The sequence below is a fragment of the Cydia splendana genome, chromosome 21 (genome assembly GCF_910591565.1).
Source record: "Cydia splendana chromosome 21, ilCydSple1.2, whole genome shotgun sequence".
Taxonomy (NCBI): Eukaryota; Metazoa; Arthropoda; class Insecta; order Lepidoptera; family Tortricidae; genus Cydia; species Cydia splendana.
The window spans coordinates 8,563,876-8,589,156 of record NC_085980.1 but is presented as its reverse complement, the minus strand read 5'-3'; the positions used below and the strand labels follow the sequence as shown (position 1 = coordinate 8,589,156).

At 37.9% G+C, this 25,281-nt stretch overlaps 1 protein-coding gene across 1 annotated transcript; it reads left to right on the top strand.

The window, feature by feature from the left end:
* The first annotated feature begins 3,847 nt into the window (after positions 1–3,847).
* On the top strand, positions 3,848–16,674 carry LOC134801221 (uncharacterized). The gene is made up of 9 exons (XM_063773752.1): positions 3,848–3,970; positions 4,391–4,452; positions 5,688–5,913; positions 7,076–7,293; positions 8,763–9,008; positions 13,229–13,282; positions 14,712–14,869; positions 15,287–15,406; positions 16,500–16,674. Exons 1-9 carry the CDS (start codon positions 3,901–3,903, stop codon positions 16,639–16,641), a joined length of 1,296 nt encoding a protein of 431 aa, XP_063629822.1. The 5' UTR covers positions 3,848–3,900; the 3' UTR covers positions 16,642–16,674.
* The last annotated feature ends 8,607 nt before the right edge of the window (positions 16,675–25,281 follow it).

Below are 25,281 nucleotides of genomic sequence, written 5' to 3'. Positions count from 1 at the left end.
CATTTTATCACGAAAATTGACAGTGCCGCAGCAGTAACGTTGCAACAGAGTACCTAATGCTGCTGCAGTCGCCACCCGAATGTCACTTTTATCATATCTTAGAAAGATATTGAAAACGCGAGCGAAGCGAGCGCGAAAATTTTTCTATATAAAAAAACGCATTTTGATAGACAGTTGTACATTTTTACTTTTAGTATGGAAATCAGTCACATCATTTTATCACGAAAATTGACAGTGCCGCAGCAGTAACGTTGCAACAGATTACCTAATGGTGCTGCAGTCGCCACCCGAATGTCACTTTTATCATATGTTAGGAAGTCATTGAAAACGCGAGAGAAGCGAGCGCGAAAATTTGTTGATATAAAAAACGCATTTTGATAGACAGTTGTACAATTTTACTTTTAGTATGGAAATCAGTCACATCATTTTATCACGAAAATTTACAGTCCTGCAGCAGTAACGTTGCAGCAGAGTAATGCTGCTGCAGTCGCCAACCGAATGTCACATTTATCATATCTTAGAAAGTTATTGAAAACGCGAACGAAGCGAACGCGTAAATTTTTCGATAATTTTTGGTGCCCCTAGACAATGATGCCCTAAGCAAGTGCTTATTTTGCTTAAAAGAAAATCCGGCACTGCAAATGACAATGTTTTTTTTTTTCAAAGTACCCACCTTCGTGGCCATTATTAAGTGCTTAAGGAGGCGATACGTATGGATATGGATGCGATATAATTACGATTAGGTATAATTTATGACGGAGAAAATAAATCATTTTATGCAATTATACGCGTGTTGATATATGTGTTTATTTTACCACTACGTAACTATGGTAAACTCATTTTTTCTTGGTTACCTACTTAATGTTTACTCAGTTCCCCAAAAGATGGCACTGTGCAATGAGGGGCAATTAATATACTGTCGTTTAATTATGTTGTATTATTAAATCAACACAATTATTCAATTAAATTTGTTGATATCCGTACGATTGATTGAAATTTTAGAAGAGGGGTCTTCTAAACTTAGAGTTAATTTGGCAAAATCCTTCCTCGATGGCTTATTTATGTCAAATCGTATTAAATTCAGCGCCATTTGTTAGTTTACCAGAGTAATCTATAGTGTTAGTACATATTTGAAAAAAGTTTGCCCCTCCTTCCTAAGTAGCGCCATACGATTCAGGGGCAAACTTAAGTCAATCGAGTGTTGTGGCTACCCCCCCCTTTTAGGGGTTGAATTTTTATAGCCTATAACCTGGCCGGGGATTTTCTCGACAGATTAGTAAAGTTTTCATCAAAATCCGTTCAGCCGTTTTCACGTGATGCGCGTTCAAATAAACAGACAAACAGATAAACAGATAAACAGACAAACAGACAAAAATTCTAAAAACTGTTGGAACGTGTTCTGTTATCAATTCTAAGTATCCCCAGCCAACTTTTTTTCAAATATCTTCCATGTACAGACTTTCGACCCTATTATATGTATAGAAGGTGCTTATGCTAGCTTAATGATTTACATGTAGAATAACTGCCCGTGTTCGAATTAGTAATAAATGATGTGTCACAAAAACTAACTTTCATTCATGTCCTTTATTGACCTGAATAGTTGATGGAAATAAGTTTAGCACCTGCTTGAGCTTTTGGTAAGATTTAGTTTTTATTTAATTTAGTAACTTTAATTGTCCGTGAGTTTCCTCTGGGAGAGCCCCTGCCGGGCAAGGAAGATTCACGTGACAATAAGGGTTCCGTTTTTTGCCATTTGGCTACGGAACCCTAAAAACGACGCAAAAAATCACGTTTGTTGTATGGGAGCTCCACTTAAATATTTATTATAATCTGTTTTTAGTATTTGTTGTTATAGCGGCAACAGAAATACATCATCTGTGAAAATTTCAACTGCCTAGCTATCACGGTTCATGAGATACCTACAGCCTGGTGACGGACAGACAGACAGACGGACAGCGGAGTCTTAGTAATAGGGTCCCGTTTTTACCTTTTGGGGCGGAACCCTTACAAGGATAAATTATTCTAAGACTTTCATCATATAAGTTTTAAAAAGGAGAAGGATTTTCCATGCCTAAGTATAAGGATAAAGTACAAAAATTTGGCGCACGTATTATAGGAAAAATAATATAAATCGATTGCATAAAAAAATAAAACAAACTTAACACATTCAGGGCCAAGAACCCGACTGTCGGGTACACTGTTCGTAGCGACTACGCGCTACATATACGGCGAAACCGTGGCTACGCGCTACGAGCGTAACCCGTAGCACTTAGTGGCAATGAATTTATTTATTCTAATTTCGAACGAATTTATTCCAATGTAAAGTACTTACCTTATATTGTAAAAGTAAAAAAAAAAAACGGGGTTAACATTAACACTGGTTTATTTGAGTGTTGTGTGCGGTACGAATGAGCATGTCGAAGGTAAATTGTGTCTCGCCTGACACAGGCTAAATGTTTTAGGCACAATTTGCAGCCCCTGTCTCTCTTATGGTTTAAAAGGGTGTGTGAGAGAAACAAAGCAATTTTAATAATTCGTATAAAGTGTTTTGATTGAATTGGGACAGTTAAAATATGGGCGACGGTGGATGTCGCTGCTGGTTTATTTTTCAATATGTGTTTACTGATCTTAAACCTAGACCATGGTCTCAATTCTGTGACAGAAGAAAAATTCTATATGTTCTACTTTGTTACAAATCATGTCCTGGGACAAAGACGTTAAATTTCCTCTTTTACTCGTTTTCAATCCAATTATAGCTTTGCTTAGGCGTCACAAACCCGGTTTCACCAAAATCGAAAAAACCGGAAATACCGGGTTTACAGCTATGTACCTTTATTAATCGCCCTTCTCTCACACAGCCCGATATACCAATTTCCACTTGCAAGGACATCATCTATTGTATTAATTATGTAGGTACAAAATTTCATCTCACAATACATCTCAACTGAATTTACACTTCAACAGAGAGCAATACCATATTTTAGTCTCAGCTAAATAGTTCACTTAACAATATTATGTTAGTTCGAAACTTTTATAGTTTTTATGTACCTACTATGATTAAACTTTCCTAAGTGCTTTCCTAAACCGACCGCTTACGAACTCTCAAATAAGTTAAAATACTTAGAGCGCTGAAATTTTCGAGACCGTATAAGTTAATATACTTTCAAAGTTACAGTGCAGCGGACTAGATGCAATCAAAAGTATTGATTCAAGTAATTCAGCTCGATAGCTCTTGAATTTTACATGACGTTGCTTGTGCAATGTTAAATGGAGATTGGGGATGTGATCCCTTTCAAATTTACTACGGTTTCCTTTTTAAACGAAAGCTTATGTACGTTCTGAGTACCCAAAGATAGGTAAGGTAAGATGGGTAGACAAACACTTAAAATATGGAATTCTCATACTGTTTGTCTTGCCCCGAGCAAAATAAATTATATTCGGCTTACCCCACTAATATACCTAAATATTGTAGGACAATTTTATCTTAGTTAAAACACTAAAAAAAACAACGGGTTGCACTCCGGGAGTGCCAGCAGAAGTGAAAACTCAATGACATTGTAAAACAGTTTTTCGATCAGGTCACGTGTCCGTCTTACGTCTTACGAATCTTACGGTCACGTGACCTGTCGCGAGTTTAACATTTTTTCCCCGTCACAAAAAGTGCACAGCGCCGCTAAAGAAGTTTTCACTTCAAAAAACGTTATAATCAGGAGTAATTTATGCAGGAGTGCAACGGGCAAAAATAACTTATTGTACTTTTATACCCACATTGTAAAACCCTAACCTAAGAGCCAAGTTAAATAAAGGATAATAACCTACAAATGTAATTACAATTGCAATCATGCATTATAGAAACGTCATTCTACCGTGAGATGAATTAAGATACCATGTTCAGTAATAATGAAGTTTTTATATAAACACACGTCGAGTTTGCAATACATTTTCATATTGATAACAATTATTCTACAATGTAAGTATCTGTGTGTCTGTACAATTACGTAGCTAAAACTCATTTATTAACATATTTAAACAAATAAAAAAAAAAGTTACTGTACTTACGAGTTTTTTCTTCTATTGGTATAAAATCTTACTTATGTACTTGTCAAATGGTCTTAGATTGTAAATAAGTTCAGGAAAATAGCAATTATAAATAAACTATTGTTATATTAAATATATGTATTAAGAACGGGTCACTCGCGTATTTTAAGTCGCAAAACGCTCGTCATGTTTCACTCCGTACCGTGGAGTGTCATCAGGAGCTTGCGTTTACGGTGACGGACAGGCGCAGACTGCGGGCCGTAGCCCTCCGCGACCGATGACTGCGCAGGCGCCGGTGGCGGCAGGGGGAGCGAGAAACTACCCTCGTTTAACTATTAAACTATTGTTGCAGTAACCAAAGCAGAACGTAGGATCCTAGAAGGAAAGGAGCCCACAAACGACAGGAATTATGTGGTAAGTTATTGGTGATACAGTCAGTCTAAATGTGAATGTGTTAATTATACAGGATTTTGACTCTTGGAGACCCTATACATCTCTAAGGATAATTTGATAAACTATGTAATCTTATAGTTCTGACACCTAGAGACATTTACACCCCTAAATATTATAGTTTTTTTTTTGTGTTTTTGTATCTGTATTTTTTTATTTTATTGTTATAGTTTTTTTTTATGTAATTCGACATTAAGAGACCATATACATCTCTAAGTCATTGTAATACGTTAGTTTGAATTGGTAGTTGCAGTTGTATTTTATAAAATTGTTGATGTATTGTTATTATTTTTGCTTGTATGTAAATTCAATGTTGACGTGTAAAAGTGCCCTTGTGGCCTATTTGCTGAATAAATGTTGAAGTTTGAATGCACAATGCATTAAACCAGCGTTCGGCAACAAACGGCCCGCGGGACCCCCTGGTTATTTTGTAAGTATGTAATATTGTCAAACAACAATGTCTGATAAAGTCACACATATTAACAAAGTGCGGCCCGCGTCAACTTCCTTAACTACTATGTGGCCTTTCGCTGCTAAAAGGTTGCCGACCGCTGCATTAACCTCTAGCCGCCCATACGTCAAACCTTGCCAAGTAAAATGAAATTTTATTTTGTCAACACAAAGTTCAAATTAGAATGGAACAGGAGACCTTTTTATAGGTCTCTGGGCGGCAATACTTGTGTTCAATATAAATATTCAGAAGCCCTAGTGTACATTTCATTCGATAACGTGAAAAGCGTTCGCGTTTGCGTTATGTCTATTTTTAAGTATGGGAATTTAAACAGCGCGCCAAGCTGGACGTTTTGGTATCAAAATCCCATACAAAATGACACCGCAAACGCGTCACGCTATCGAATGTAAATTTACACTAGGTGTTACAAGACGTGTGAAGTTTATCCTTATTTTTTAAGGAAAGACTCAAGCTGCTGCATAGCGTCCTCTAGTTTTTGTTATGGCTTTTTTGTTTCTAAAGTTTAACTTCTCTTCAAAAACACGCGCAATGATGACCGGTTAAACCTGGAGTTACCATGGTTACCAGTACAATTTGACACTGGGTTAACGGTTTAACCGCTTAACCCCGGGTTAGGTTAGGTTAGGATTGGTGCAAGTGCCTTATTACATTAAGATTGCAGGCAAATACTGCAATCCAGCACTTGTCATGTTATCTTCAGCGATGTATTGTTTCTTTTTTTACATAGGTGTACTTCATTAAAGCGAACGCCTCCATACTATACGACACATGGCTCTGCGGCGGGGCCATAGTCAGCCCCTGGTACATCATAACCTCGGCCGCCTGCGTCGAGGATGTCAAATACATGTACGCCATCGCGGGCTATTCGAGATATGTGACTTATGATGAGCTCGATCAAGACCCGTGCGCTAGTTATTCTAGGAGGAGGGTCGTATTCAAGTGCTTACCTATGGGTGAGGTATTTATTTATTTTACCTTTATTGCACAAAAGAAAACCTTACAGTACAAAAGGCGGACTTAATGCCATAAGCCATTCTCTACGTCAACCTTTAGGCAAAGCAGAGAGATTGTGGACGGTGCTACTTTAACAATAACAACAAATATACGTCATATAGGAAATAACAAACCATACATACGCACATATAAATATACATACATATAAATATACATACTTATATTACATATAACGGATATGTCCTTAAACTACGTCCAAGACCACCGGTGGACGGGCAGCAGCGTCCCTCAAATTCGATGTACTCGACTGCGATCGCCAACCCGCCTGCCAAGCGTGGCGATTATGGCATACACCCCCCAAAGGGGGAGGCCTATGTTCAGCAGTGGACGTCTTATGGCTGAGATGATGATGATGATGATGATGAAGATATTACATATATAATAATATTATATAGGTACATAAATAAAGACATAACATATAGAGCTTGTACATACATTAAGAATCTTTCATTCTGCTAGCAAAGAAAGCACGTAAAGATTTTTTAAATGCGAACTTATTTGGAAACTATACTTATTAAACTTATATAGACAGATATACAGACAGAGACAGAGATAAGATATAAAAATCGCACACTCTTGCCTTATGTGCATTATGATCTACTCAACGAAGACATATATGCGCTAATTATACGAAGAGAAGGATCATATTCAAGTGCTTACTTAGAGCTGAGGTATATAGACAGATATACAGACAGAGACAGAGATAAGATATAAAAATCGCACACTCTTGCCCCTCGGCTACCAGGGGGCCGATTTTTGAAATTCGTGCGCTCGATTTCGTCACTCGAAAATCGGCGGAAAACAGTGAAATGCTAATTAATGAAATACGAGCGATAGAAATTGGGAATCGAGTGGTATTGACCAGTCGTTTTCAATTCTGTTAGTAGAATTTAAATGCCGGGTACTGGAGATATTATTGAACGAAATACACGAAATCGAGCGGTCGAAATTCAAAAATCGGCCCCCAGCGCTCTTTAATTTTTAGGGTTCCGTACCAAAAAGGTAGAAAAGGAACCCTTATGGTGCAACTCTGTCCGTCTGTCCGTCCGTCACATCGCTAAATATCTCGAGAACTTTATACTTATTTAACATACATTTCAGATTACAAATTTGACTATCCAAGGGTAGAACGCTGGGCGAATATCGACCTGGCGCTAGTGAAAGTGGAAAAACCTTACGACTTCAACGACGAGTCATTCCTCGACCATCAGTGCACGTACATACCCAACCAGATTGATATCAACTATGATATAAATCTACAAGCCGATGGCACTAATGCTATTGTGTTTGGGTGGGGACATCGAGAGAAATGGAGAGAAGTGAGATTGTTTAATAATTAGGGTTCCGTACCCAAAGGGTAAAACGGGACCCTATTACTAAGACTTCGCTGTCCATCCGTCCGTCCGTCCGTCCGTCCGTCCGTCCGTCAGTCCGTCCGTCCGTCCGTCCGTCCGTCTGTCACCAGGCTGTATCTCACGAACCGTGATAGCTAGACAGTTGAAATTTTCACAGATGATGTATTTCTGTTGCCGCTATAACAACAAATACTAAAAACAGAATAAAATAAAGATTTAAATGGGGCTCCCATACAACAAACGTGATTTTTGACCAAAGTTAAGCAACGTCGGGAGTGGTCAGTATTTGGATGGGTGACCGTTTTTTTTTTTGCTTTTTTTTTGTATTTTTTTTGCATTATGGTACGGAACCCTTCGTCGGTTTTTTTTCATTTTCCCTGTTGTGAATGTGGCTCATTGTTTGTATGTGAAGCGGGTTGAAAGTTTTAGTTTCTAGTACTTCAAGAGAAGTATTCTTTCGAAATTCAAAATTATTTATTTTTACATACATGTCACAAATCCCCTGCATTTATGGAACCACCCGGTAAGCAAATAAATGCCTGTGTTGGGAGAAACTTCAAAGTCTTAACTTTCGAAGTATTATTTTTTAACTTTTTAACGATTTTTGGTTCAAAATGGACTTCCACTGTCGTACCTATAATTTCTATTCCGTTATTTAACTGCTGAATCCGTAAATCTAATACCTTTAAACGAGCAATTCTTGTTTATTTATTTATCTATAAGCGGTGGTAGCCGAGTGGATATGACGTCCGACTTTCAATCCGGAGGTCGCGGGTTCAAATCCTGGCTCGTACCAATGAGTTTTTCGGAACTTATGTACGAAATATCATTTGATATTTACCACTAGCTTTTCGGTGAAGGAAAACATCGTGAGGAAACCTGCATACATCTGCGAAGACTTTCAAAGGTGTATGTGAAGTCCCCAATCCGCATTGGGCTAGCGTGGGGACTATAGCCCAAGCCCTCTCGCGCATGAGAGGAGGCCTGTGCCCAGCAGTGGGACGTATATAGGCTGAAATGATGATGATGATGATATATATCTATATATATATATATATATATATATATCTATATATATATATATCTATATATATATATATATATATCTATATATATTTCGGTGATCTCGGAAACGGTTCTAACGACTTCGATGAAAACTGCTATATGGGGGCTTTCGGGGGCGATAAATCGATCTAGCTAGGTCTTATCTCTGGGAAAACGCGCATTTTTGAGTTTTTATATGTTTTCCGAGCAAAGCTCGGTCTCCCAGATATTGATATTTATACATTGAAACTTTTGTGAAAGTTATTTCAAGAAATACCTATTTTACTCCACTAAAAATTGGCAATTCTAGAGATTGACAGAAAACCTATGCTGGTGCCACCTGTAAAATACTTCGACCGTGCCATTGAGCAGTGTTTTTCTAACTTCAGACGAATGACACATTGGACCACAACGAGAAGGATCTGCAATACGGATCAGTCAAACTCGCCTCCAAAGAAGACTGTATGGACCAGTTCGACAACCAGATGTTGAGGGGTATAATAGAAAAGTACATGATATGCAGCATAGATAAGGGTAATCTCGATGACGCGGGAGAAATTATTGGAAGTGACGAATTACCTGAGGATTATTATAAAAGAGATTGCGGGCCGGGGGCCTTGAGGATGGGAAGGAAGGTAGGAGAGTGGAATTAGTAGTAGTTTACAAGGGGGCAAAGTTGTTGCAAATATTGATTCCCGAGCAAGCGAAAGTTTCCAAAATTGAACCACGAGCGTAGCGAGTGGTTTATAAAATGGAATCTTGAGCGTTGCGAGGGTTTCAAGGCACGAGGGTCAAACAAATTTCGCCACCTATAGTTCGTTTTTTTTAGCATTAGAAATAAGGTAAACAATCTTGATGTGTCTTTTACTTGAAAAACAAGTTTTAAAAATAAGTTACGACAAATATGGAACAATTATGAATTTAATACGATCATTTATATTCTTCTGCATTCATAAGTAATAGCTACTGATTTTTAAAAAGCGTTTTTCAATTAAAAGACATGTCAAGATCGCTTACCTTCTTTCAAGTTCTTTCTAATGCTAAAAAAAACGAAGTATAACTAGTGAAACACAAAAATTTTCACCACACATGGAAAATACTAACTGTAAAATATCAAACAAAATCAATGCAACATGAATATTATTAAATATTTATAATTCAAAATCATCATTTGTAAGTCAATTCTACCAGTCAACTTAAGGAAACCACTCAAAATTTGCATTTGATTACTATGCTTCTAATTTTTCATATCTCATGCTCTGAAAGTGGGTCGTCGTTGTTGTTCTAAAAGGTGCGCAGAAAGTGATACGTTTATGCTCTAGCGCAGAAAAGTGGTGTACTCCTCTGCGCCCCCGTCCCACGAACACTGGGTGGAAACAAAATGGAAAAATAGTGTCTTTATTTCCTCGCCTGGAACAATTGGTAATTGTTTAATTTTACTAATCCCACGTTGATCCTTTTTTTACAAAAATGATGTAAGTAAATTGTTAAAAACAAATTATTCTTGATTTCTTTCGTTGAATTCTATTTACTCGATTTCATAAGGCGGGAACTAAAAGGAATACACCAAAAATATTTTTTTAAACCTTACACTTGCGTAAATGAGCAAGGGCAGAATCTTATACAGCCACAGTTAAACGTTTGTACGATATTAAGTTGGTTTGTAAAGTTATTTAGCACTATATTCATGAGAATAAAATAAAATACAAGATAAAAATTTCTTATATTATTAATTAAATTGTTATTTAATATTTAAAATACTTTTATTATGTTATTACGTGGTGCGGCGCACCAAGGTCGCGGTGCGGTCCGGTAGTCTGTTGCGGCTTTTAGAACGAAAAAGTATAAAATTAAAAAGTAAGAGGCAATGCCGCTGATTTTCATACTATGAATATCAGCAAATAATTTTAAAATTACCTACTGCAGTTTGTTAAAAAATGTGTGTTTTCGTAAATATTGCAATCTAAATGATTTTCGCTAGGGGTTATTAATCTTCACACATGTAAAGTCTCCGATTGCAAGTAAGTCCTAAGGAAAAAAATCATGGCCGTAGGTCTATTGGGTACTTTAATTACTGATTTTGCGAAATTGCCTTGTCTTGTTTGGTTTCCACGCATTCGATATGAAAAGTAGAGTGTTTAACTCGGGTGAAAGGCACCATTTCCGTCTCGGACTATTGGCGCTCTCACTGCGTTCGAGCGCCAAACTACCTCGACAGAAATGGGTGCCTTTCAACCCTTGGTTAACAATCTACTATTTCACCGTACCAGCTGTAAAGGCTCTCGGCTGTTGCATATTATTCACACGTGTGGCAAAGTAATCAAATGCATATTTTGAGTTGTTTTCTTGTTTGCTAGTTGAATTGACTTTTAAATGATGATTTAGAATGATAAATGTTAAATAACATCCATTCGGATTTGATTTGTTTTTTTTTGATATTTAATATTTTCTTCGGGTTGGTGTGATGCTAAATGTTGTGTTTCACTCATGGATTTTGGAATCTTTCGCTTGCTCGGGTATACAATACTAACACGAGCGGTTAAACAACAACTTTGCCCCCTTGTAAAACAAATTACTATTCGAATAATATTTTTATCAATAATCGCAGTAACGTAAGGATCACCTCAAAAACATATGACATTACGATGTCTAGATTTTCTAGAGTAAGACCAAAAACAGTCTGCAGAGATTTTGACAGCACACCCAGTGCTAGTGTTATTTGTACGTCATGCGGCGCGATTCTGGAAATGAATTAGAGATTAACTAGATACGATATAGTAAAGATATGTGACGTCCCACGGGTAAAGGTGCCATATGGCGGTTGGCGCTTATGCTATTATTAACGCCGCCCCAATATTATTGCGGCGCTATGCGCCGGCCGCCATAAGGTACCTTTACCCGTGGGACGTCACATATCTTTACTATATCGTATCTAGTTAATACAGGGTGGCCAACTTGGAGGTATACAACTTTTTTTTGCCGCCATTTTGTTTTGGCGGCAAATATGACAGTTGTTGCATGAAAATTACTTTGTGTAGATACGGCAAATTTGTTATGGAGCGTTTACAAGACGGGGACACGTGTCACGCGCCACGAGCCACAATAGAAACATTAAAAATAACGTTTCCCGGTCGATTAATTTCGAGAAACGGTGACATTGACTGGCCTCCAAGATCGCCTGATTTAACAGCTCCTGACTTTTTTCTGTGGGGCTATCTAAAGGGACGTGTCTATGCTAATAGGCCAACGAACCTTCAGCAATTAAAACAAAATATTCGAAACACTGTCGCTGAGATAACGCCAGAAATGTGTGAAAAAGTGATGAAAAACGCGATCAAAAGGGTTCGCATCTGCCATGCTGCTAGAGGTGGACATTTGTCTGACATTATTTTCCATGTGTAATTGCTGACCCTACATATTATATTTAACAAGGAATACTTAATATTTTTTATGTTTTATAGAATAAAATATCAAAAATAAAGTGGATACCTCTTATTTGGCCACCCTGTAATAGCATAAGCGCCAACCGCCATAAGGTACCTTTTGTAGTGGAACGTCAAATATCTTTACTATTTCACTAGATACGAAATAGTAAAGATATGTGAGTCTCTAATTCATTTCCCGAATCGAGCCGATGATTTCATAGAAGCTTGACGTTTAAAATAACACCTGCATAGCGTGTGCTGTTAAAATCTCTGCAGACTTTTTTGTTTACAATAGGGAATATTAGGCAAAGCTCTGCGTAGATGGCACCTTTGTGGCACATACAGTAAACAAACCACATTGACACATCATACGTCACGTCAATCACATGGCCTACCGCGAAACAAGAAAATCGAAATTTCGTTATCTAATCTCTCTATCACTCTTGCATATTCGAGCGATAAAGAGGCAGATAACTAAATTTCAATTTTCGCGTTTACCCGTAGGCCCTTGTTAACAAACCGCCTTGATGCATCAATGTCATATTTTATTGTCTGTGAAAACTTGTCAAAAAACAGTTCAAGGCACAGTATGTATAAGTTAGTCTATGCATTTACTGAGTCGGTAGTGCTGCACTCTGGCGGCAGAACATTGCAGTAATATCCCCTATTACATCATAGAGAAATATAGTAAGACAAGAGTACTCACTCCATACATCAGTTTTGGTACCAAAAAGACTATTATTTACATAGTCGACATCTAGCATCGAGTAGCGGAATTATCTGTAGGTACCTACTTGACAATAGATGTAGCACCGACCGGAAAGTCTAATGCTCAACAACATAAGACTTTACAGTCGGTGCTACCAAAGACATATGTAACTTCATATAAGATGAATAAAGTCTAAGGAAGAAACGTGCCTCGGAAATCAAGAAAAAGTCATTCGTGGATAGATGGCGCACACACCTTTAGCCTATGCTCTGCTAGATGGCGTGACGACACCGTTTCATATTTAACAATTTTAACACATAGATATCAGTGAATGAACATGGGTCAAAATGATATAAAAATAATAAAATCATTTATCCATATATATAATTATTTTTGATAATTTTATACGTTTTCATTTTGAGTTTTAGTCGTGTGTCGATAGATGGCAGTAAATTGACTGTGACTACAAAATTTACTATGACAGGACCCCTCTATACTATCTATTCTCTTTGGTGCTACTCTATTTAATTGTCAAGTACTGATAATTCCGCTACTCGATGCTAGATGTCGACTATAAAAATTATAGTCTTTTTGGTACCAAAACTGATGTATGGAGTGAGCAATCTATGTATTTTTTTCTTTATGGTATACATGATATAAAGACACGTAAGGATGAAAAGGTACACTTAAAACTAATGCCACAATATATGTGTCTTTCCAGTGTGTCCCTTTAAGACAATTAATGATAAGGACAAGGAGAAATGGCATCTGCCAGGTAAGAAAATAAACTAGAGTTAGACCAAGAAAAGTCTGCAGCGATTTTGATAGCTCACGCAGTGCAAGTCTTATTTATACGTCATTATTTCATAGTTTGACGTTTAAAATAACACTTGCACTGCGGGGGCTATCAAAATCGCTGCAGACTTTTCTTGGTGTAACTCTATCACCTTTGGCGCCATTCATTTATTACGTAAGACGGGAGGGGGTCGTAGAGTACGTCCTATTTTTCTTACAAAGGGGTCGGAGAGGGTTTTCATAGATAAGATAAGATAAAAGATAAAAAATAGTTTATTCAAGTAGGCATATTACAATGCGCTTATGAACGTCAAATAAAGCTATACCGGCTCCAACCCTACACCTCGAACTTATAAATTTGAAATTAGTATGTTTAAAATAATATTTCCACACTCTATGCTATCAAACACGGTGCAGAGTTAGCTTGGGCTCCAGCACCTTTGTGGGTACAAATTGACGTTCCAAAAATGTTTTTCTTTAAATAAACACTAAAACGAACCAAACGTATATTATTTCTTGCTTTATATTCCTACGTAATATAGAGGGGCGGGGGTCGGCTTATTCTTAATTTTTCTTACATAGGGATGGGAGGGAGTCAAAAACTGGCAAAGACCGTCTTACGTAATAAATGAATGGCGCCTTTGCACGAGCGAGTGAAGAGATGAATGACGTTCTATTATGTTTGAAACATCTGTCGAAAGATAGCAGGAAATTCTGTGACTGTGACTACATAATTTACTTTGACAATCCGCTTCTATTTCAAATTCTCTTTGGTTGTAGTTGTAGGTAAGTAAGGTTTTAAAAAGTTTACGATAAAAAAAAAACAGTGCCAATATAGAGGGCGCTACGTGGCTGGTTTACGTGAAGCCGGTTCACATCTGCTCTTCGAAAACTTTTTTTTTTATTAGCATTCCAATCACTGCTACCACACAAAATTTCACGATTCTAGGACTTCAGGAACCAATGTTTTCAGGTTTATAGTTATGTTTAGGTACCCTCACTTTAAGGTGTTGCAGGGCGAAAGTTACAGAATTCTGGTCACCAGATGTGTTTGCATACAAACTCATCTCTACATGCCAAATTTCAGCCTTCTAAGACTTCAGGAAGTCGTCTGTATTTTCTATGACACGAATTTCATATGGCTCGGACAGTGAAAATTAAGGTATCTATAAAATTTAAAGTATTACAGGTAGCCTAATAAAACTTGGTGTTTTTGATAAATTTACTAAAGACATGGTATAGTAAAAATGTCAGCTCTCTAGCATTATCCAAGCCGAAACTACGGGGGTACGAAAAACGTGTCGAGAAAAGGTAATAATATGCACTGCCCTGTCGTCTTGGCGGGGACACGGCCGTGCCCCCAGATATATGAATTCTAAGAATAATAAAATAACATTTATTTACTCTAGAACGATCACGGAGGTCCAATAATCACTTGGAGGGGTCCAAAAGAAGTCCTCATAGGCATTTCATCCGTATTCAAAGTTGAAGACGGCACGCAGAACTGCGTTGGTCCATTCCTATACACCAGCACGCATTGCAACGGAGAATTCATCCACTGTCTCATGTAAGCATCATTAAGAAATGTAATTATGCTTACTGGTGAAAACCACTATGTGTAGGTACTTATTCTAAGTTCTCGTTAAGTGAAATGTAAAATTTCTAACGAGAAAATAAAAATGCTTTAACCCGAACCTACATAAGCTATAGAGACAAGTATAGCAACATCTAAAAACATAACTTTAAACGGTCTTAAGCAAATATTATTTATCTAGCTTTTCCCCGCGTCTTCGTCTGCGTGGAATTAATACTTCGACGTTAAATGATTGCTATTAGCATTATCCAGGCGCTATACCTACTATAGCTGCTGTCACTAATTCCACGCAGTCGAAGTCGCGGGCAAAAGCTAGTACCTATAGTAATACCTATAGTAAAAATTATTTGTAAATACTTATAGTAATATTATAGTATGGATTTCCGCCAGGAACACGGCTCAGGATGGAAATATGGACCAAGAAGATACGCGCAGATGTGACGCGCTGGCAAAAAAGAATGGTTACAACATCATCAGACGAACCATTTCATGGATCGGACATCCGGATGGGTACGTTTGCTTTTGAAGCTTGGCAAGATTCTTTTTGGCCCTGAGAGTATCGCTACAATCAGCTTATACATATATGGCAAATGTGCGTAGGTACCTACTACGTGTATATCGCAGGCAAATTGTATGATTCCGCCTTTTAGAAATGGCGTCGTTATTTTGCAAACGTGAAACGTTATAGAAATTGCCGAAGGGAAATTGCAAGGTAAGCGTGGTGCTTGTCTAAGAGTGACCATTGTTTGCTGTTTTATTACCTATACCATAGAGAAATATAAGTAAGAGTGCTAACTCCTAACTTATTGCCGTAGTCATCTCATCAGCGTTTTGGTAAGATGTATGGAGTTAGCACTCTGTTCCTTAGGTACTTATATTTCTCTATGCCTATACCACCGTGTATATTAGCATCGACTCAGACAAAATGGGAGTACAGTCAGCAGTAGAATTTGCTTAAGCGGGCCAGGTGTTCAAAATGATCTTGACGCGACTTTATTGTTAAGAGAATAAGAGCGTGTCAAGGTTATTTTGAACACCTCGCCCACTTAGCAACTTCTGCTGCTGACTGTACCCCCTGAGGCGTATTCTGATTATAATAACATGTTATGAATTTGATCTGGATTTGTTATGGATATGATATTACTGTCAGTGTCAAAAGTGACGTTTCTGCTTGAACATAACGTGGAAATTCCGTCAGCATCTTGGATATCTTTGCTCATTCACTCAGTTTGTGTTACAAGGGATCAAAATGAAGCGATGGATTCTAAAGTAGAATCCTGAGCGTAATGAGGGATTCAAGTGTTAACGCCCAAGACGGAATAATTTTGATACCGTGTGACACATACTCCTTTTCACATCAACTATGAGGAAATTGTTATGTTCCAAAATATGTATTATTTGATCAAAAAAAAGAATGCAAGAAAGAAAAAATCTTGTCCTAGAACAGAAAAGTACAACTTTGATCCCTCCTAGCAAGGAAGAAAAGTGACACTTTGATCCCACCTATCGGGGAAGAAAAAGCCCTTTTTCGAATAGGTGATGTGAAAAGTACCTATACATATATATATTGTTGGAAATGATTTTAGTTTTCCTTTTATTACAGACCTGCCTACAATGAAATAAACACTCACATGAGAGGAAAAACAGCGAAGTCGAATGTAAAAATAAGACAACAAGCAGCGAAGTCGAATGTAAAAATAAGACAAAACATAAGACAGCAAGTTCCAATCCGAGGTAGAGGTTAAACTATATAATTCAATAAAATGCTACCATTTTAGTTGAAATTATGTTATTTGTATTAAATAGGCATTATTACCTATAAGGTAAGGTTTCACAATTTGATAAATAGTAGGTACCTAAAATATACATTAATACAAAAGCTATACCTACTCGCCAACCAACCTAATTAAAAACTCCTATCACAATGGCTTTCAAAAGAAAATAATTACCAATACATTTTTAGCGCCGCGCGACAAAACCTATCGATTTTGAAGTACTTAATAATGGTTTGAATTTTCCCGACTGCGAAAGCCGTGCCTTTGTGCTTCTTATCGGCCCCGTCCAGCGTAGTTCGGAATTCTTTCGAAATTCTAACGTATTTTTGTTTCTTTTTGAATATCGAGCGGCTAAAAGGCGAATGGCGTCAATATATAATGTACTTGCTTCAATAGAACCATTGGCACTGCTCGGCGGACACGCCATACGGAAATGTGAATATCTATAGACATCGGTTACACGCTAATTCTGGCGTCAGTTCAGTCCATCAGTCTGGTCAGATTGACGGGAAAATTATCGTGTAACACGCGGACTGATGGACTGATGAAAATTTAAGTTTTTAGATAATATTCGTCAGTCCATTTTGAATGACAGAAAACTGATAGGAGACTGATCGTGTAACCTGTTCGTGTCATTCTCGCGTCAGTCACCATATTAGACAAGACTAAATGACTGTGTTGCGTTCTGTGTCCAAACGGCGACTGTGTCGTAATTTTATCAGTCTGTTGTCAGTCTGGACTGATCGTGTAACCGTGTCCATTTTCCATCATTCTGGCATCAGTCAAAACTCGAAAGGACTGATGGACTGAACTGACGCCAGAATTAGCGTGTAACCAATGTCATAGACGTGTATGGACGTACGTATCAATGTGTATTGGCCTCTACAAACATCACCGTGTGATTATTCACATGCGATTTGCAATACGTTGCGGCATTTGGTAAAAAATAGTTATTTGTTAAAACAAATTATTTGTTAAACAATTTTGCCCCCTTGTAAACAAGGGGGCAAAATTGTTTAACCGCTCGTGCTAATATTGATAGGTACCTACCCGAGCAAGCGAAAGATTCCAAAGTTGAACCACGAGCGTAGCGAGTAGTTCGAAAAATATAATCTTGAGCGTTGCGAGGGTTTCAAAGCACGAGGGTTAAACAAGATTTGCACCCGGGTGAAACACAAAATTTTTCACCACACACATAAATACTACTTATTCTGTGCCACACACCAACCCGAAGAAAATGTTAACTGTAAGATATCAAACAAAATCAAACCAAGTCAAATCTAAATGAATGTGATTAAATATTTATCATTCAAAATCATCATTTAAAAGTCAATTTTCCCAGCAAACATAAGAAAACAACTCAAAATATGCATTTGATTACTTTGCTTCACATGTGAATAAAATGCAACTTTGCTATCAGTTTATGAACAATGTCTCTCTTGCCTTTACCAGTTGGTGTGGTGAAAAATATATTGAACTGAATAGGTTAGATGAACTCGGTCTCCGGCCAGTTTTCTCTAGGTACCTAAGTAGGCAAAGTAGGTAAAAAAGCAGTGGTGGCCGAGTGGATATGAAAAAAGCAGTGGTGGCCGAGTGGATATGACGTCTGACTTTCAATCCGGAGGTCGGGGGTTCAAATCCTGGCTCGTACCAATGAGTTTTTCGGAACTTATGTACGAAATATCATTTGATATTTACCACTAGCTTTTCGGTGAAGGAAAACATCGTGAGGAAACCTGCATACATCTGCGAAGAAATTCAAAGGTGTATGTGAAGTCCCCAATCCGCAGTGGGCTAGCGTGGGGACTATATAGCCTAAGCCCTCTCGCGCATGAGAGGAGGCCTGTGCTCAGCAGTGGGACGTATATAGGCTGAAATGATGATGATGATGATGATGACCTAAGTAGGTATTTACAGTAAACTTGTAAAAGATGTCATGATGTCATGAGTGTCATGACAGATGCAGGCACAGTAAAGGAAGGAGTATGTACTAAATGTAGACTCATATTTGATATTATAGTAGAAAGTTATCTTGCCTACTGGGCTGTCTTTCATGAGCAAATAAAACGCAGTTAATTTCGATTTACACACAGCCATTTTTCTAAATTATGCAATCCCGAATCCTCTCACTTCGAATGGCTATCAATGCTAGTATGTATCGTATCGTACCCCCCCAACCCCCAACCGTGGTTAAACCGTGGTTATTTATAATTAGACTGAAAGGTGAATGTGTGGGCGATGCAGCCGTTTATTTTGGGGAGGGCTATTTGTGGTGGAATGACGAAAGTAGGGCGTCTTTAAAAAATATGTCACTGGACTAAATTGGATGTAAACAGAAGCATCTGCGACGTACATTATTATTAAAACATATTAAACAAAATGGAGACAAAATGCTATAGTAAAAGGCTTTTGAAGACTGAGTCATGGTAAAAAAAGTGCAGTTGACCGTCGGCCCAATTCGAACTTTAAGAATAAGTTACTCTATGCTTTAAGATACGTCAGATCTAGAAACGATATGGATTAGATATGTCAGTGTCAAATGCACTGAAATATGAAACCTATGGAAGTGAAACGTCAACGAAAAATGCGTGCCAGTGTGACGTCATCCGGGAACAAAACATGGCGGTTTTAGTGCTGCCCAGAAGATTTTTACTGCTACTAGGTTTTATCGATACATCGATAACTTTTTAACGTGTTCGGCTCATTTTATTTAAAATACTAAGTATGTATTATTTGTGGAGTTTATGTTTTAATAGCAAGTAAGTAAATAAATAAAAATTCTTTATTAGTATATTGTTATGTGAAAAGATACTTTGATTGAGTAAGATGTGTGGAGTCTAGGACAATTTCGTGCTTCAAATTTGACAGGTAAACCAGATGACGCTGTACTACTCAATACATATTGCGATTTTTGCGGTAACTCTGATTTTCAAAAGTTGACGTTTGACAACTTAGTGACCGCAAAACACATGGCGCAGTACAGCGCCATCTGTTTTGGATGTCAGAATAAGTGTACGTGTTTTTCTTGGACTTTACCTCTCTATTACAATCAATTTCGTTGTGTTGTTAATGTTAACCCTAAAGTCTGTAACACACTACCGCACTGCACCTCGACCTTGGTGCGCCATATCTATAAGTGAGAGCGATACAAAATTCAAGCTTATTAAGCGACGGGTGAAAAAAAACAAAACACCTTCAGAACATTTTTTTTTATTACAAAAATAAGGAATGACTTCCGCTCTTCAACTTCTTCAACATTTATTCAGCAAATAGGCCACAAGGGCATTTTTATACGTCAACATTGAATTTACATACAAGCAAAAATAATAACAATACATTAACCATTTTATAAATTACAACTATATGTATATGGTCTCTTAATGTCGAATAACTATAAAACTATAATAATGATATAAAAAAGCCCACAGGGCAGCTTGTGGAGTAACGACCCCACGGACCCGAGTTACCCGAGTGCTCCCGAGAGTCGGTCAGGGTCTCCATCTCCAGCCAGTCTTTCTTTTTATGTTCATTTCTTGGTAACCTATAAAAAATGATTTAATTATTAAATTAAGATAATTTAGTTGGTTTGAAGCGGGGTAGCATAATAAAATAAGAAAATATAAATAGGCAATCATAATATATCGATATCAAAGTCGATAAATAAAGTACAACCCTAGCTGAAATGTTTACATTATTTAAGCGTAAAAATATAGTTAAATAAATCCAATCACTTCATGATCTATAACTGCACAGAAGAACCTTGCTATTTATAATGTGAAACATCCTTAAATTTCCCAGGAACATTAACAATAACCAATATTTTTCATGTAAATTATAGCGTACCTGTGTATGGTTAAAGATGGCTGATTTGGTGGTTTTCTTATGCCGCACCCTAATACACTACACACTGGCATATTCGCGACGTAATTATTCACATTTGGCGTCAATTATTTTCAATCACAAGCAAAATATTGAAAGATAATTAATAATTTTAATTTTCACCACGACTTTTTGACAGGACAAGTACCGGCTGAACTGACAGACAATGACATTTGGGTGACTAAACATGGCGGATTTTCGGCCGCATTAGGTATTTACGTATTTTCATGGAACACTTACTGAAATACTGTCATCTTTTTTTGCTAAGGGTTACAGTGCTGAGTAAAAACGAGATAGATATATATTTATGTGTGTGCCGTCAAAATGGGTGCTATTTCTATAAGCAATTGTACGTATAGAACAATATGTCTTGTCCCTATTATATAGGTCTATGGTCAAATGTGACGTTGCTTCAAACAAAAACGTCACTTTTGACACTGATACATCTAATAGCCGGTTTAGACTCTCGGCTCGCGGCTCGTCTCGCGGCGCGTCTCGTGGCTCGCCTCGAGTGGCCTTAAGCGCATGAGCCCGTCGAGCTAATGATTACACTCTCGCCTCGTGGCTCGGCTCGAGGCTCGTCTTATGGCCGTAAGCTCGTCGAGCTAATATATTTTAAACACTAACGGCACAGCATAAGGTTTATAATCGAATGACAGGTCGAACGCGAGTGTGAACGCAAGCGCGCGTCCCGCGCGAGCCCCTTTGACTCGTGCCCAAAAAACCGCTCCTCCACGCGAGCCAGGCGAGCGCGAACCGAGCCGCAAGACGAGTCACGAGCCTACCGTTCACACTCGCGTCTCGTGGCGCGGCTCGCGGCTCGTCTCGTGGCTCGCGCGAGAGTCTAAACCGAGTATAAAACATATCGTTTAATCATCTAATTAAACTTCGAATCGGGCAGCGTGACAATGAAATATCATGATACGTGCTTAATACATTCAGTACCAACGAGTGCTACGCGCTACGAGTGTATATGTAGTATTTAGCAGATAACATGTGAAAACGCGTATCATATGTAGCGAAAAGCGACTACGGACTACATCCCGGGAAGAGATACTCGGATTCTTATCAAATTGCTTGCACACTTTGATTGTAACTTAACATTAGATTTTCTGGTGGGTTGACCCTCACGCCACTTCCTATCTATAGTTTTATCTTGTTTAATTTTTTGAGGGTCCGTTGAACCGTCCTCCGTGTAGTTTGACAAGATTTTGCCAGATCTAAAGATGATAGGTAGGTATATGAGGATTTTTACTAAATTCTTGCAAAATTTATTCGCGAACATTTTTTTCGAGTAACGCGTTTTTCATAGATAAAAAACAAATTAACGTTTTATGCTAGTCTAATATTTCACGTGTCTTCTAAATTATATATTTCAAAAGAATCATATATATATATCCTTATATATAAACGCGAGCGGCTTTGACGGTAGAAACAAATTAAATTATGCTCAATCGAAAGAGCTTGAAAAAATATCACTTTTGAATCGAGAACATGTATCCGCAAAATTCGTATTGTCGCGTATTTTGCATTTAAAAGTGAAAAAATTTCGACAATCAATGCTAAAGGCTCAATTTGTTGGTTGAGATTTGACAGCTATGGATGCGTTCAGAATATGTTGCATGTTAGTTAGCTGGATTGTAACCGCGAACACCGAAGTTCGCAAATTATCTCTGTCATTCTTTCTAATTACGCCTAAAAAGGCGTCGACGGGATGATCAAATCGACCGAAAAGAAATTGGCGTCAATCTCATCTTGCACCCATCCCATTTATTCTGACATTGAAGCGCTCTAAAGAGGAATTTGAGTTTTCGAACGGTCTTCTGTCACGTCAACGTCATTACATTGTGTTGAATAATTGAGTGTTGAAATGTTGAAATCTAAACTAAATAAAATCAGTTAGGCCTGAAATCACCCTGAAATGTGTAGTTTGAAGTGTAAAAATTGTATAAATAACGATAAACAGTGATTTACATTACGTTTTGTACTTACCAGCCTTTGTAGAAACCGAAGTTACAAGTTTAACGGATGTTAAAATTTGGATTTAACCTGGGCGAGTAAGTATTTGTTTTATTATTTTGTTAGTTTATAAGACAATAGTTCTCATTGTATTGCATATGTGAGACACATTAGCATTACATGTTACAAAGTTCATAACTTATAGCGTCGTGAGCAACGTCCAATTTCTCTTTACTTAACGTATGAGATAGTTTACACCTACATACATTACCTTATAATCAGTATTATGTATGTAGTGTCAACACTTTAAATATATTTGACAAATAAATAAAAATAAATATTATAGGGACATTCTTACACAAATCTCAGTCTCTTTGGAAGTACCTACTTAAATACATAGAAAACATCCATGACTCGGGAACAAATATCTGGGCTCATCATACAATTAAATGCACTTACCATGATTCAAACCCAAGACCATTGGCTTCATAGGCAAGGTCACCACGCACTAGGCCAGACCGGACAAACATTTTATATTGAATATGTCTACTAAGTTGTATTTAATTTCAGAAAGGCTTCAAACATGGCACTGCTAGCCACCTGGACGGAAAGCAACCTTGAAGGAGTTTGCATGACAAACTAATAAGTGAGCGAGATGAAAGTGAAGTGAGAAGAAGTCACAAAAGTAATTCAAAGAAAGTCTCGAGTTAAAGAACCGGCTGACTCCACTCTGATTATATGGACAGTGTAAAACAGTGTGAACAACTACAGTGTATGGTGGACATATTTGATATGTGTGCTTTAGACTAGCTTCAAAGAATCAAACTTGAGGCGTATCAGTGAATCGGAAAGTGAATTGAATGAAGCTAATTTATTAATAAGTGATCTCCGGAGACAATGTAAGTTGAATATAAGGTTAAAAGATAATAAGATATATACATAGATAGTATATATAATAAGATATATTTTATGCTTATTCAAATAAAAGTGTAAATAACAACTTCAGAGTTTGACTTTAATAAATAGTCAGGTGACAACTAAAACAATATACTGCTAAAATTTCAGAGTCATAGTGAAGCTTAGTACATAGTAAACAAGGTTGATTTTTAGAGTTCTGTACACAAAAGGTAAATACGGGACCCCCCGGGAGATGGGACGGGGAGGGCAATGGGACGGGACTAAGACTTCACTGTCCTATTAACACAAAACAAATTATTTTCAGAAAATATTTAATTTAGGCTCAGGGATGGCCAGGGGGCACCATAAGCCTTCAGTTAGTAGTGCATATACTTGGAACAATTCGACCTATGCCGCTGGGGCCCGGTGGCCGAATGGCACAGGCACCTGCTGCTATAGCAGGGGATGCTGGTTCGATTCCAGCCTGGGGCACTGGAGGCCATGATCACTTTTTAGGGTTCCATACCCAAAGGGTAATAACGGGACCCTATTACTAAGGCTCCGCTGTCCATCTGTCCATCCGTCTGTCTGTCACCATGATCTCATGAACCGTGATAACTAGACAGTAGAAATTTTCACAAATGATGTATTTATGTTGCCGCTATAACAACAAATACTAAAAAAAAAATTAAATCAATATTTAACCGGGGCCAATGCTAGACTGGATATGACAAATGAAATGAGTAAGTTTTTATTCATATGTTTTAAAATGCCATGTTGGTGGCAAACAAGCATACAAAGCTGTTAGTGCCGATGGTAAGTGGGACTTTAGACTAGATCTCTGCATCTCCAAGGGACTTACATTGCTGACGGGTTACAAATCTATACACTCTTATTAGGGTTCCATACCCGAAGGGTAAAAACGGGACCCTATTACTAAGACTCCTCTGTCCGTCTGTATGTCATCAGGTTGTATCTCATGAAACGTAATAGCTAGACGGTTGAAATTGCCACAGATATTGTATTTCTGTTGCCGCTATAACAACAAATACTAAAAACAGAATAAAATAAATAAAGTGGGGCTCTCATGCAATAAACGTGATTTTTCTGCCGTTTTGTGCGTAATGGTACGGAACCTTGCGTGCGCGAGTCCGACTCGCACTTGGCCGGTTTTTCTTAGTAGGTATATGACATTTATTCAGTTTACTTCACTGTCCGTCTGTCTGTCTGTCACCAGGCTGTATCCCATGAACCGTGATAGGTAGCTAGGCAGTTGAAATTTTCACAGATGATGTATTTCTGTTGCCGCTATAAGAACAAATACTAAAAAGTATGGAACCCTTCGTGCGCGAGTCCGACTCGCACTTAGCCGGTTTTCTTAGTATATGACATTTAAGGCTCCGTCACACAGGCGCGTTTTGCGGGCGGCGCATGAGCGGGGCGCGCCCTTTTTCATATAAAACGCTCACGCCCCGCCTGGAAAACGCGCCTGTGTGACGGAACCTTTATTTCAGTTTACTCCACTGTCCATCTGTCTGTCTGTCACCAGGCTGTATCTTATGAACCGTGATAGCTAGACTGTTGAAATTTTCACAGATGATGTATTTCTGTTGCCGTATACTAAAAAGTACGGAACCCTCCTCGGTGGGCGAGTCCGACTCGCACTTATCCAGTTTTTGTTTATTTTTTTTGTAATCGAATTTAATATTTAACGGACAGGCTTTAATATTAAAGAATGAAATCGTAGTCATAATTTCCATATGTACTTTTATTTTAGTGCCATGAAGGGTAGGTACAAAAGGGTTCCCTCTTTTGAGATTGGAAAGTGGGTTAGGTTATAAATGCGGCTTTTACAGAACCGATCTGCGATCAGAA